This window comes from Manis pentadactyla, chromosome 9 (genome assembly GCF_030020395.1).
Source record: "Manis pentadactyla isolate mManPen7 chromosome 9, mManPen7.hap1, whole genome shotgun sequence".
In the NCBI taxonomy this organism is placed as follows: Eukaryota; Metazoa; Chordata; class Mammalia; order Pholidota; family Manidae; genus Manis; species Manis pentadactyla.
This window is the reverse complement of record NC_080027.1, coordinates 52,144,321-52,157,961: the sequence shown is the minus strand read 5'-3', so window position 1 is coordinate 52,157,961 and position 13,641 is coordinate 52,144,321. Positions and strand designations below refer to the sequence as shown.

Here is a 13,641-nt window from a genome sequence, read left to right as displayed (position 1 = left end):
CATCAATGAATGAATGGATAGACACAATGTGGCATATATACATACAGTGGGGTATTATTCAGCTTTGACGAAGAAGGAGAGTCCAAAGCACGTTACAGCACAAGAACCTTGTGCGACATGAAATAAGCCAGTCAGTAATGGCCAATACTGTATGATTCCGCTTACATGAGGTACCGGCACAATTAAATTCACAGAGACAGAAAGTAGAGAGGTGGTTGCAGGGGCCACGGGGAGGGAAGAATGGGGAGTTTTTGTCTAATGGGTATAGTTTGGGATGAAGAGAAAAGTTCTAGAAGTGGGTGGTGTGATGGCTGCACAATAGTGTGAATGAACTTAATGCCACTGAAATGGCTAAGATGGTATATGTTGTTAATGCATATTTTACCATAATTTAAAAAACTCATACTCAATTCAGTGATTAGGAAACTTTCAAGTATGATTGGGATAACTTGCATATGTAAATGTACTTTTTCAACTGTAAATTTTATGAGATTTAAATACAGATTAGTATTTCTGATTAAAATGTAGCCTTCAAACTGAGATGTGCTGTCAGAGTAAAATACACACTGGATTTTGAAAGCTTAGTACAAAAATATAAAACTCTTTTTCATAGCTTTCATAGTATTTACATGTTGAAATAATACTTTTGATAAATTGTGTTAATTAAAATTGAGGGGAAAAAAGAGAATGAAGTTCTAAAACCTGCTACCACTTGGGTGAATCTTAAAAACATTACATTAAGTGAAAGCTAGACAAAAGAAGATAAATGTTATTTGATTCCTCTTGTATGATATACCTAGAATTGGAAAATCTGTAGAGGCAGGAAGGGGGATGGGGAGTTATTACGTAACGGGTAGAGGGTTACTATTTGGGGTAATGAAAAATGTTGGAAATAGAAAATGGTGATGGTTATATAACATTGTGAATGTAATCGGTACCACTGAATTATACACTTAAACATGGTTATAATGGCAAAATTTGTGTTACATACATATTTTACCACAATTTTGAAGAACATGAGGAATGCAGGGAAAAAGACTAAACTGAAGATATGGCTTTCTTAGAGCAATCGCCAGCTGCAGAGTAAGCATCAGCGTGCTAGTGCCGTGGGTGCAGGGGTAAAGGAGACTTCTCTGGACTATTTTACAGATTTGGGCATAAAGGAATTTTCTCAGGTATTTTCCTCAGATTTAGATAGCTCTTGCCTGGAGAAAGGATCTAAGAAAAAATATCTTCCCACTGCTGAATTCCCATGGACAAACCTTTGGTGACAGCTTGTTACCCTGTATTTACATCTTTTAAGACAACGGCACATAAGAAGGTGGGGAGTGTGCCAGGTGACAGTACCCAATGTTACAAACAGCTGAAGGTTCTGAAGTTAGGGCATACCTGGGTTTCCTTCCCAAGAAGCTGCACAGAAGTTTAAGATGAATAGTTTTTTATGTAATATAATTTTATTATAATACATACAAGAATATATGTATATACTATTGTATTTACAACTTACTGCCTTTAAGTATACATTTCTGTTACTATATATGTTATAAAGCACAGTATTTGTATTCATATAAAAGTTAAACACATACAGAACTGGTAGATCACAACTGACTGTCTTATAACAACTGAGATCTGTGTGTGGCCTCCCACCCTTGTCTCTTGCAAAACTCATTTGCTGAAAAGCTAAGTAGGAAAAGACTCAGTTGCTTGAATCTGCAGGCATTTGGTTCTCTTGCACACATTTTGACTTTTGCCCAATCCAGCTTCCTCCCCCATTCCTTTCACAGGTGTTGATTGCTAATGAACATTTTGCACTCCAAACACCTTCTAACCATCTGCTTTGAAGAACTCGAACTTCGAAAAATACCTACTATTTGTCAGCTATTATTCTAGAGATTCAGCAAAGAACATACAGACTAAAACTCCTGCCCACCCCATCCTCATGAGCTTATATTATAATGGAGTTTCTATGTACCCTTTTGCCTAGGTGATAGGATAATGTACACAGCTAGAGCAGCCTCTTCTGCCTTCTTCTTATCCTGAAAGCAGATGTGACAACTAGAACTGCAGCAGCCGTCTTGTATTATAAGGTAACAAGTATGAGGGAGAACCTAGAGCTACATTATACAATTTGACAGACACTAGTCACATGTAGCTACTGAACATGGAAATATGACTAGTCTAAACTGAGATGAGCTACAAAGTATACTCAGGATTTCAGGGACTTAATTTTTAAAAAGTAAAATATCTCAATAGTAATTTTTTATATTTACTACCTGTTGAAATTATAATATTATAGACATATTAGATTAAATAAAATATATTAAAATCAATTGTACCATTTCTTTGTATTTTTTTAAATGTTGCTACTAGAAAACTTAAAATTACCTATGTGGCTTGCAATTATATCTCTATTGGACAGCACTGGCCTAAAGAATCACAGAGAATATATCGCTGACCCTCCAGCCTCCTTCTCTCTCTTGATGTGTGGTTAAAAATAAACCCCTATTTGTTTATGTCTCTGCAGTTAGGTTTTCAGTTCCTTGCAGCTGAGTGCACTCCTTTCTCATTCAGGGGGTGAATAACCTGAGTGCAAGGCCAGCAAGTAGTCTGGGACCTGCCCTGTGGCAGGAGGCTGGTACCCTGATACCCCACCCAGCTAAGTAGGAGGTAAACAGATATATTCATACCAAGTGGAAAAGTTCCTTGCCATGGAATATACTCATCTCCAAGATGTTTTTTTCATGAAGAAAAGCAAAGCAGAGCAAGTGTCTTCAATGAGCAGAAAAGAAGAAAGCCAGGGGATTCCTTCCAGTCTGTGAAGCAGAGCATGAAACTGCTTCACAGTTTCCTTTTGCCCTGCTCCGTGTGGCACATTTACTTGGATCATCCTGGACAAAGATTCCCTAAGGCCTTGTACAACCCTGGGTGGCCCAGTAACTACAAGACAGTGCCTATGCAAATACTGGGTGTTCATTACGGTGATTAAATTGTTGTGGCTGGGGCTGGGGCTGGGGCTGTGGCGGAGGCTGTAGCAATCCCTGCCTTATTGCTCCTGGAGGCCTCTTCACTCAGTGCCTCCCCCCCACCAAGGTCACCCAGCCCAGACTCCAGGACTCAGAGGGTTTCCTTCCCAGTGCCCACTCAGCAAGGCCAAGGAAACGAAATTCAAGTAGGCAGCATCCCATCAGGTAGCTCTCTTCCAAAGAAAGGCTCTTCTTGGCAGGCTCCTGCCCCACTGGTTGTCCACTGAAGACCCTCCAGGGGGGAGAGAACATGACAATGCGTACAACACTGTCAACGCAGCACACATACCCATTGACTCAGAAATTCTCACCATCTATCCTCCAGGTATCCTTTCATGTGCACACAAAGTATATATGAGGAAGTGTACTGCAGCACTGATTTTTCCAGCAATAAATGGGAAAAAAATCTAAGCAGTTAAATGAATTGTGAAAAAGCCATAAAGTGGAAGTCATAAAAAGCCATGAAAATAAAGAAGTGTTAAAGACCCATATACTGATGTGTAACAATCTCCAAGATACATATTTTTGAATGAAAACAGCAAGGTGGGCAACAAATATGTAAGATCAATTTGCCATTAAAAAATAAGGGAGGGGACTCTCCACATGCATCTGCATACTCAGTGCGGACTTTCAGGTAGAGCCTCTGGGAAATGGTACAGCGGTTGCCCCTAAAGGAAGGCACGTGGGGGCCTGGGGAAAAGGTGCTCCTTGTCACAGTATATTTTCTGGTCCCGCTTGAATTTTTTTTTTTTTATCATGAGAATACATTCCTTTTTTAATTAAAGAAAATGAAATATTTTTTTCTTAAAAAGACAAAGCAGTCTTTATCAGTGTATTTATAAAAAGGAACCATGGTGATACCAGATTAGCTACTTCCTGTGAAGACAGCCAAAAAAGAGAGCTTTTTCATCTCAGTTTAAAACTGTTGGAAACTGAATTTGCCCCAGCTCATATGTAATGGTCAAAGCACACACTTGTGCTAACCCCATGAACGCCATGTGGAGTCGTGGTGACAGCTATAGTCATGAACACACCCCAACTGGTGATTCCAGGCTTGAAAACTCATCTAACGTGGCAGTGCCAGGGGCCCACCGTCAGTTCAGGAGACAAGTCCAGAGATCATCTAAGCTCTTGTTTCACGAGCACATTATCTCACACCCCAGAGATCCTCCTGTGTTCTGTGGTCATGTCTTCAACTGTCTTAAGCAAAGCAGTACTTGACATGCCTCAGCTTGCTCAGCATAGCCTGGCTCCCAGGGCCCTGGCAGGTGATTTCAGAGGTCTGGAATTTCAGATAGTCTTATCTAGACTAGAAGATAGCAGCCTTCTGCTCCCAGCTTTACCTCCCCGACCCTGCCTCCCTGCCTCCAGCCTCATACTGTGCTCTGCTTATGAGCTTGGGAACCCCTTGATGAGTTGAGTCACAGATATTACCCAAGCCTGGCCTACCCACCACTGGGTAGTCACTGCAGAGGCAAAGATAGGCAAGGTCACATTCAGGAGCAAAAGGTATGGGGTGACCTGGCTTGATGCAATGATCATACAAACATTTCCTTCTCACAGAATAATCCAAGAGTTTTCATTACATAGGCTGGTCCCATTTCTGCTGGTGACAAAAGAGTCTGGAGTCATTTCCTACAGCCTGTTGTATGTTAATGATGTACAAATGGTCTTCTGGTCTGCATTGGTTATCTGTATTTACTGAGCAACCCCACGGAGGGCGGTAGTAAGGACCCTGAACTGGGAATCGGGGGTGCATTCTCAATAGTCCTCCAGGGCCTCTGTTTGACTATGGGATCCTCTATTCACAGCCTGGCCCCAGGAGGCCTTTCTCTCTGGTCTCTCCTGTACCCATCCATTCTGCTCTCTGACTCTCACCTGCTCCCCTCTTTCCACTCCTCACACACATGTTCTTTCCCACCACATAAGCAGCATAACTCTTCCTGGAATATATCTCTCTGCCTTATGTTCCCTTGGTTCGGCAAGGTAAATGCCCACTCATCTGTGAAGCCCCAAATCATACCCCTCTTCCAGGAAACATTCCCAGACTACCGCAGTCATGCTTAGTTGCCTGCCTTTCTATATCCCTGCCGAACAGTGTACATACCTCTCTCATAGCACTTAGGATATTAATGATAATAATGGCTAAACATTTGCTGATCACTTACTATGTACCAGGCATTCTAAACACTTTAGAAAGATTACCTTATTTAATCCTTATAGTAACTCCGTGAAGGAGGTACATTATTATCCTTACTTTATAGAGAACACTACTGAGGATCAGAGATTTAAGTAATTTGCCCCAAATCACAGAACTGTTAAGTGGCTGATTAGGTGCATAGACAAGTGTTCTGTGCACACAGTACCTGTTCAATAATTATTTACTTCATGAATGATTAAATGAGCTAATAAATACAGAAATAATTACATTTCCCCTCTACAGAAAGCTTAAGAGAGTACCACTTACTCATCTTTCAAAGCATCTGCCCTGTCAAATAAGGTGTAGGGTTATGGAAATACCTACCGAATGAACAAAAAAATATTTGTACAGACAAATCAATAAAGTCCAAATCCTGGCAATGCTACCCACTAGCTTCCGATAAGTAGCTTCAGCTTCTTGGGCCCCCGTATACCACCTGTCAAACGCAGAGATTGTACACAACATTCTCTCAAGTTCCTTCTACCATTCAGTACATACAAAATAAAGACCAGACTCCATGATTTTATGATGATGACAGTTCCCAAGCCACACTATGTAGTGCATTTTCTGCTGGGCTGTTTTCCTCAGGAACATTATATAGCTGGATGTGACATCTGATCCAGGCACTATCCTAACGTAGAGCCAATACTGATCCTGAAGGAGTTAATTTGCTTGATTGTTGGTTCACTCTTTACCCAAACAGAACACACCCAGGGAAAGAATTACTAGGTGCCTGACAAACCCCTCATAAATAACAATCAATAATAAACCATGATCCCAATTTAGATTACATAACTAACACCTAAGCCACTGCCCTAGTGACCTTGCAGGTCCATCTCCCTATCCCCTGACACCTCCTCCAGAGGCCTTTCTTCTCTGAACAGATCCAATCTCCCCGCACCGTGACCAACAGCCCACACACTCACTGTCAGCAGGAATAGAGCAGCTCAGCACGGTGCCTCAGGCAGGGCCTGGGAAATGCTCATGAAATGCAAAAACCCAGATCTACTCCAAGTGGTGCTGAGATGTATCCACATCAAAGCAAAGGTGGGAGTCCGGCTGAATTTTCACTTATTCCCACTCTACCTGTGGCTAACCAGGAGCTTGGCTATATGCCTGGAACCTGGAACACCTGTGTTATGTGACTGAGCATTAATGATCAGCCACATGCACACAAATGCTCAGCATTTCTTATTTGGCTAATGCTCAGTGAAAACTACTACACTGAAGGAGAGCTAATCAAGGTAGATGCAAGACAGCATCTGCTCATGTTGGGAAAGTGTATGGACCTGTGTTCTGTGCTTTGCTTAATTCACAACAGGAGTACAAGCCCTAGGCTCTCAGAGCTGGGCATCAACCACCCACATAAATCCAATATGCGGAGGGCCTGTACCATGACCAGAATATGACTGAAGTCACTGGAGAGCACACCTGCTTTTTATCTGTCTTGCACATCCATAGCCTTGGGGACCTGCTCCTCCCTTATATCAATCATGTGCCACTTGGAAGTGCTGCCAATGACAGCAGACAGTCCCCTTGCTTTGGTGGCAATCACTGGCCCAGGGAACGCCAATCGGAATCACTCCCTGAGATTTTTTTCCAATATTGATCAGGAAGAGAAAGATTCTAGCCTTTTGGGCAATGGAAATATAAAGATATGAACTAGAGGCTACCAACATAGAAAAAATTTGTCTGCAGGAGGAAAGAATGAGCTAACAGAGAGCAAAACATCTCCGAGACAGATCGAAGGAGAGAGGATGGAAAAGGCTTCGAGTGGACCTTCTTGTTTATACAAGTTAATGATTTGTGTTTAGGTTAGTTTGAGTTGGGTTTCTGAAATGTGGAGCAAAAGTGGCCTAACACAGTCACACTGTACTTAAAAGTATACTTTCAAAACTATCTTTTACTGTTCTGGATCTAAGTAGTTTTTATGAGACAGGCTACGACACCTTTGAAATGTCTTTGTTCCTCCTTCTAAGAAAGGTATAAAGTTCATGGGCAAGAGACACTCTCCACGAGCATCACTAGGTCGTTAGTTCTTCCCCTCTGTATCTCAGGCACCAGTGATGGCCTGTCCGCCACAGGGACTCTTCTATTTCTAGCTACCAACACTTATAAAATAGGGGCTAGCCAGATGGGCTAGGCCACTGGTGAGTGATTTTTGAAAGAGCATTTTCACGGTAGTCAGCCCTCCATTCTGTGCCCCTGCTAATTCACTCCCTCTGAAGGTCTGTCTTCAGATCACCAAGAGGTTCCCCTAAATAGCTAGGAACTGTTGGGTTTCTGGGGCAATTGCATTTCCTAATAAAATAAGGCCTCTGAAAACCTTTCCTGAGAAAAACTTACTGCTACCCCACCACCCAACTTCTATGCGACCTTTTTAAAAGAAAGCCACCATATGCGATCACCAAAAAGGGTGGTGCTTTGGAAGCTGAAAGCTTCCCTCTCCTCTGCATCTGAAAAGCTGCCCAGTGAACTATGAATCATGGAAGTTACAACTGGAAGGGAGGTACTCAGAGGGGGTGGCACCTCAGATACTGTCCCCATCCCATTCCCTCCCTCTTCTTCTTTCCTACTTCCATCTCCTCTGCCTAAGGCTGAAGCTTGGCAGGTTATGGGAAGGCACTACCTGGATGACTGGTCTGCCCCGGGTTGAAGTTGTCTGTTTTTGCCTGATGGAAATTTCTGCCTACAACAGTACTGTGCTTGGCAGCTGTGTCCCCTGGGGCAAGGGAAGGCAGCTGTATCCCATGGTGGATTCAACAGCTTCTCATCACCAAAACAAAAACACAACAGTCCTGATTGCCATGGAGAGTTCAATCCTCTTGTCTGGTATTGGCACCGACTGGAATTCCAGGGGCTCTGGCTGAGCTACCTCCTGTGAGGTCTAAATACAGTATGTTCAATTTTAACCTAAACAAAACAGCTTGGACAAGTGCCCAGGGCTGAGAGCTCCCATGAGCCGGCCTTGAAGTCTTGACTTCTGGCTGCCCATCTGGTGATGGGCATTGCAGAGATATCAGAGATGTGATGTACCGGTCAGCCCCATGTTCACCAATAGTGCCGGTGGCCAAAGGGGAACTGTGGGGGGTTAACTGCAAATGTGATCCTGAGCAGAGAAATGAGTCCTAAAAGAGAGTAGTGAGGTGGAGAATGAGGAGGTGTGAGAAAGAAGAGACAGAGAGAGGGAGGAGGAAAAGGCAGTAAGGACCAAGGACTTACCTCTTAGCCAATTAAGGCCAAAGGATCATTATAAAATGTTTGCTCCCAGGGGAACACAGCTCTCTAATTCTGCCTCTCCACAGAATTAGGGTTGCAACCCTAGAATCACACAGACCAACGCTGCCTTCTTGTTGTATGACCTTGGGCAAGATAACTGGCTTCTCAGCTTCCATACCTCTTACATGACCCAAAGGCCTACTGTGGGTATGAGAACATGTGCATGAAATGCCCAGCTTCCAGAAGCTGCCTCCAAAATAGCTACTGGAAGTAGTAGTGGCAGTGGTACTAGTAGTAAAAGTAGGATAATGTCATGCGTGCCTTTATTTTCTCTTCCTTGGAGAGGCACAAGAAGAGTAGCTGAGGCCATGATAAGATGGAAACTCCCAATCCCGATAAGCTGTGCACATTTAGACAAAGGAAACCTTCAGCTGAGCAAAACAATAAAACATACTCATGCCTATTAAGAACCTTAGACATAATGGCAACAGCGTTCTAACCTCCCAACAGGTCCACGCACACCCCTCAGGGTAAGAGACACCTACACAGGGCTCCCCTTACCTTGGTGTTCACACAAGACTTCCCTCGTTTGTATTCCTTGTGGGACCCACGCTTGTCCAGTTTGTACCACAGGGCTTTGGCCTTCCAGGTGGTCACCTTGGACTTGAGCTTGGAATAAAAGTTTCTGTGGTCCAAAGGGTCGAGGCCCAGGTGTCGTGTGAGGATGCTGAAGGCCTGGAGGGTACCTTTGCACGTGGAAGCCTGGACAAAATTCTCAAAAACCTGCCCGGCCTGGGTCTGCTTTTCATCCTCATTTTCTCCCATGTTTTAGGAGCTGTGTGAAGCAGCAGTGTGGAAGGGATGGAGAAGAACACCATGAAGTACCCCCAGAAATGTCACATCTGCAAAGGGAGATAGAGGCAGAGATCAGCTCTGTGACAATGAGGGCGGGGGGGGGGGGGGCGCTGAGAGGTAAAAATAAAATTCCTTTAAGATACTAAACACAATTCTTAATACTGAATATAAATAAAGTATAGAAAATGTACAACCATACCTTCTAATCTGGCAATGCTGCCTGCTGGCAGCCTCCTTCTCTTCTCAATACCCCACTCCTCTCGCTAGCTGAAAAGCACTGCAGATTGCCCCAGATATACCCTGGCTCATGTCAACATTACCTGGTCAATTTTGCTATGAACCAGACAGTTCTGGAAATAATAGTTAAACGGGAAAAAAGAAAACCAAAAAAAGCACACTAGATTTAGCACCATTGAAAAGCTATAATTCTTGGTGCTGCAAGTTGGTTGACTAATATTAATGTAACCTAGCCACCTGACATCATGCACAGGTGAAATTTCAAAGTGCATACCACACTCGACTTCATGACTATCCCATCTACCCTTAGACATCAAGCTTTAGTCTCCCTTCCTTGGTCTCAGAGGGCAGCTCTTTCCCCTGCAGAGATGACAAACAGCAACTTCTCCAGACTGCTCTCTATCCCTGGTGTTTGCTAGAAGCACAACATCGACCTGAGTCAGACATACAGCACAGCAGAGAGACACATGGCTCTCCTCCTGATGTGCAAAAGGAGTCTGAGCTTTGTAAGCCCAAGCTGAGCACTCTTTGGAACAAGTGCTCAAGTTGATGGAAGGAAAAATGTGATGGGTGTTCATTTACATCACAAAAAGCTTGCTTGGGTTTTGGCCATCCTCCTTTCTCTCTGCACCACTCTAACCTCAGGCATTTCTTATAAGAGTCATTTCAGTTTCATAGGAACAAAAATAAATGAGAGCTCATTTTCCAAAGCACTCACTATTTTTCCAGAATCCACCTCTTGTGCACACAAGCATGGAAGAGCTGGGGCAAGCCCAGCCATCAGGAGGGCTTGACAGGGTCTCTAAACAAGAGGATATAGCATACCAAGCTCCCCGAGACAGGCCTGGCAAGGTCAGCAAACACAGAGATAAAGCCCTCAGGCTGGGAGGCTTCCCACTCTGCAGATGGAAATGCTATTGTGGGTGCACTTGAACTGCAGGCTGGCCTTATAATAATAAAAGCAGAGAATGGTGTTTATCTTCTTCCTTAATCCTTTACTCATTCATTTAGCAACAATTACTGGTGCCTTAACAAAAGTGATGCATGACCCTAGGTGCTGGGGATACAGAGATGGGGCCTTATGAGGAAGATGGGTCCATAAGGAAGACAGCAGGCAAGCTCTTATAGAATATGAACACAATGCCTGGAAGCTCAGTGCAGGGGGTATCCAACAGAGCCTAGAAGAGTCCTGAGGAACCAGGAGAGAGAAATGCCAAAATGCTGCAATTTCAGGGACAAAGTGGATTTCATTAGAAGACTGGGAAGTGAACCTTCCAGGCAAAGGAAACCCCATACAAAGGCATGAGTCGAGAAAGAGCCAATACAGCTGCAGAATGTCAGCAAGTTCAAGGTTGGGAGTTCAGGACTCATGACTAGGTGTGGTGGAGGCATCCAAGGCAGATAGTGGAGGGCATCTGGCTTCTCCAGTAAGCCATGGGGTATATAGGAGACAGAGCAGCAGTTCTTTGGGAAAATGGCAGGGGTGGACTGGAGAAAGAGGCAGCTAAGGGGCTGCCCAGGTGACAAAGAGGAAAGCAGCTAGGAGAGCAAGGGAAGAAGAAAAGCACATATAAATGCCACATGGCAGCCTGGCTGGGCGCCCACTGTAAGGGGCAGACACACTCTCCATACACCAGACACCCAGATACTGATGGGCGAGGGTACACTGGCAACAGTACAGGACCCTTTCCTCTCCCTTCCCGGAGAGCTTCCAACATGCCTGGCACCATGCTTAGTTGAAGAGAGACTAGCACATTCCCTGCTCCAGGCCTAGCAAAGTTCCACTCTTCAGTAGGCTTCTGTCCTCCAAAAGAACTTACCTGGCTGCTCTGGTCCCTGCATCTCAACAAATTCAACAAACCTGGAAAGCTGGCTCTGTGTTTTGTCTGGTGCTAGTAAGAGATGCATTCCCTCACAGATGCTCTCTCGGCTCCTTTAATGCCCACAGTGTCCCTTTGGCATCACTCAAATAAACACTGCCTCCTGCTGTGCTTCAACCTTCTCCCATGGGGAAGACTTGCCACCCAGAAAGCATAAACAGAGAGCAAGGTTCGTTTGCTTTTCAGAGTGTATTAATATCCTCAGTCTTTCCCTATCTTGGAACCACTTCTGTGCCCTGCATTGAACAAAGGATGCAGTAGCTGACTGACACTTACTTGAACTGACTGGTATCCTGCAGTCGTTTCTGAGCATGAGCTGGTGCTGGTGATGCAGAGAAAACCACAGGCTGTGGGGCTATTGGAGCCTGAGTCCAAAGCTCAGCTTGGCCCCTGGTTGCCCACATGCTTCACATAAGCCACATAAGCTCTGAGCCTCAGTGTCTTCTTTTGTAAGAGACAGATGATAACCTGCACCTTGCAGGGTTGCAGTGAAGGGCAAGATACATGTGTGGGAGAGTGGCCAAGTCTGGCCCTGGGAGGCACTTGGTAGACAGGGAAACATGTGCTGCTGCATCTGTCACATAGGGCAGATCTGTATCTGGGGAATGCACCAGTTTGGAAAACAGTTTGGTAAATCAGTTCTCCAAGTTGCCAACTCTAAATGGTGAGTTGAGGTATCAGGCCAGACCTGACTCCCAGGAATAATTTACAAACTGGATGAACCGGTCTCCTCCCAAACCCAGCTGCCTCTCCTCCTCCCCAAAAAGAAAAATGAACTTAATCTTAGAGTTCCAGTGGAAAGAGCCAAAAGTGGTGCTGAGGGCACTGGGTGGGTGTGGGCTCTCCGGGAACTAGCTCTTATCAGGAGTGAGATAAGGGAGGTGGAGGGAGATGGCTAGACAGGAGGAGATAAGCACTGCCAGCTCTGGGCCAGACCCCAGCAGCCTGTACCAGGCTCAGACCTGCCTCCCTGGATCTAAAGCGTGTAGTCTCGACCTTTAAAATCAACTTTCCAATTGAAGTCAAAGACTTTAAAAATGACTAACACCCATGCAGGGTAGGTCTCATCACAGAAGAACATCAGAATATTTAGAGTCTGGCAAAACTGGATGTGAATCTGGTCTCACACACTTGCTAGTTGTATGATCCTACACATGTTATCTCTCTCAACCTGTAACATGGGAATAGCACCACTCACATCCTAGGGTTGTAAGGTATCAATCTGATCGTGTATGTGACATATTCAGCACCTGGCAGCCACGTGACAGTCAGCACTCATCATTCTTCTTCAAATAGCCCAAGTGTCACGAAAACAAAAGGAAGAGAAAAAGGTACATTACTGAAGACCACTGAGACTAGCTTCCCAGGTCATGGCATTATATACACTTGAAACTAGAGGTCATGAGCTTTCAATTCAGAAGATCTGGGTTCAAATCCACTTCCTAGCTGTGTAGCCTTGGACAACTCAGCTTCTGAATTTTAAGTTCTTCTTATAGGAAGTGGGAAACCTCATATAAGGAAGCTTAGCTAATGAGCTGAGAACATACATGGAGGAAGGTAGTTTCACTAATGAACGAGAAAGGCTAACTCAGAAGAACTCTGTGAGTCTGAGTCCCAGCTTCAAGCCTTTTCTTGCAGAACCTGGAATATGATACTTTTGGGGGACTCCATTCTCCTTCCCCCAAAAAAGGTTAAAGATTAGTTAAATCAGAGGATCCCAGGTAATGACTCTTGTTGAAGTCTTCCTTGACAGCTGCCTCCCAGCTATTGCTTTTTTGGAGTTTGATATGAAATATAAATAAACCAACTACCCAGAAATATGAAAGGTTTCTGCTTTTCTGGGAAGAAACAAGATGTGATGCTTTAGTTTCCAAGAATAGCCTTGAAGCAATTTGGTTTTTGCCAACTAGAGTCCCTTATTTGTGGTTCTGCCTATGCAACTTTATGAGTCACAAAGCAATTCCTCTCCGTGCCTCTGGCTTCTGCAAATTAAAACACAGGGCCTCAGATTGACGGCAGCAGCATTAGTAATGGGCTCAGCCCATGGAGTCTGGGAGACAAGCCCAAGGTTTAAAGCAGAGCCCCTGAATAACTCTCAGAATGAGAGAAGGAGCCTGGCCCGAGCTGCCGGTGCACTCACATTTAGGACTGCCCCACCTTCTGCCTTCCCTGGGCCTCATCACCTGCCAGATGGCATCAAACAGTGTTATAAGGCAGGGGGTAAGTG

At 44.4% G+C, this 13,641-nt stretch overlaps 1 protein-coding gene across 16 annotated transcripts in view; it reads right to left on the bottom strand.

The window, feature by feature from the left end:
* MICAL2 (microtubule associated monooxygenase, calponin and LIM domain containing 2) overlaps positions 1-13,641 on the bottom strand; it is a 220,942-nt gene that overhangs the window by 161,887 nt on the left and 45,414 nt on the right. For all 16 annotated transcript variants that reach the window (XR_008999240.1, XM_057507388.1, XM_057507380.1 and 13 more), the window contains one exon: positions 9,004-9,344. Coding sequence is in view for 15 of the 16 variants with exons in the window: in XM_057507388.1 (XP_057363371.1) it covers positions 9,004-9,267 (264 nt within the window). In the remaining variant the exon portion in view is untranslated. The remainder of the gene's footprint in view (positions 1-9,003; positions 9,345-13,641) is intronic.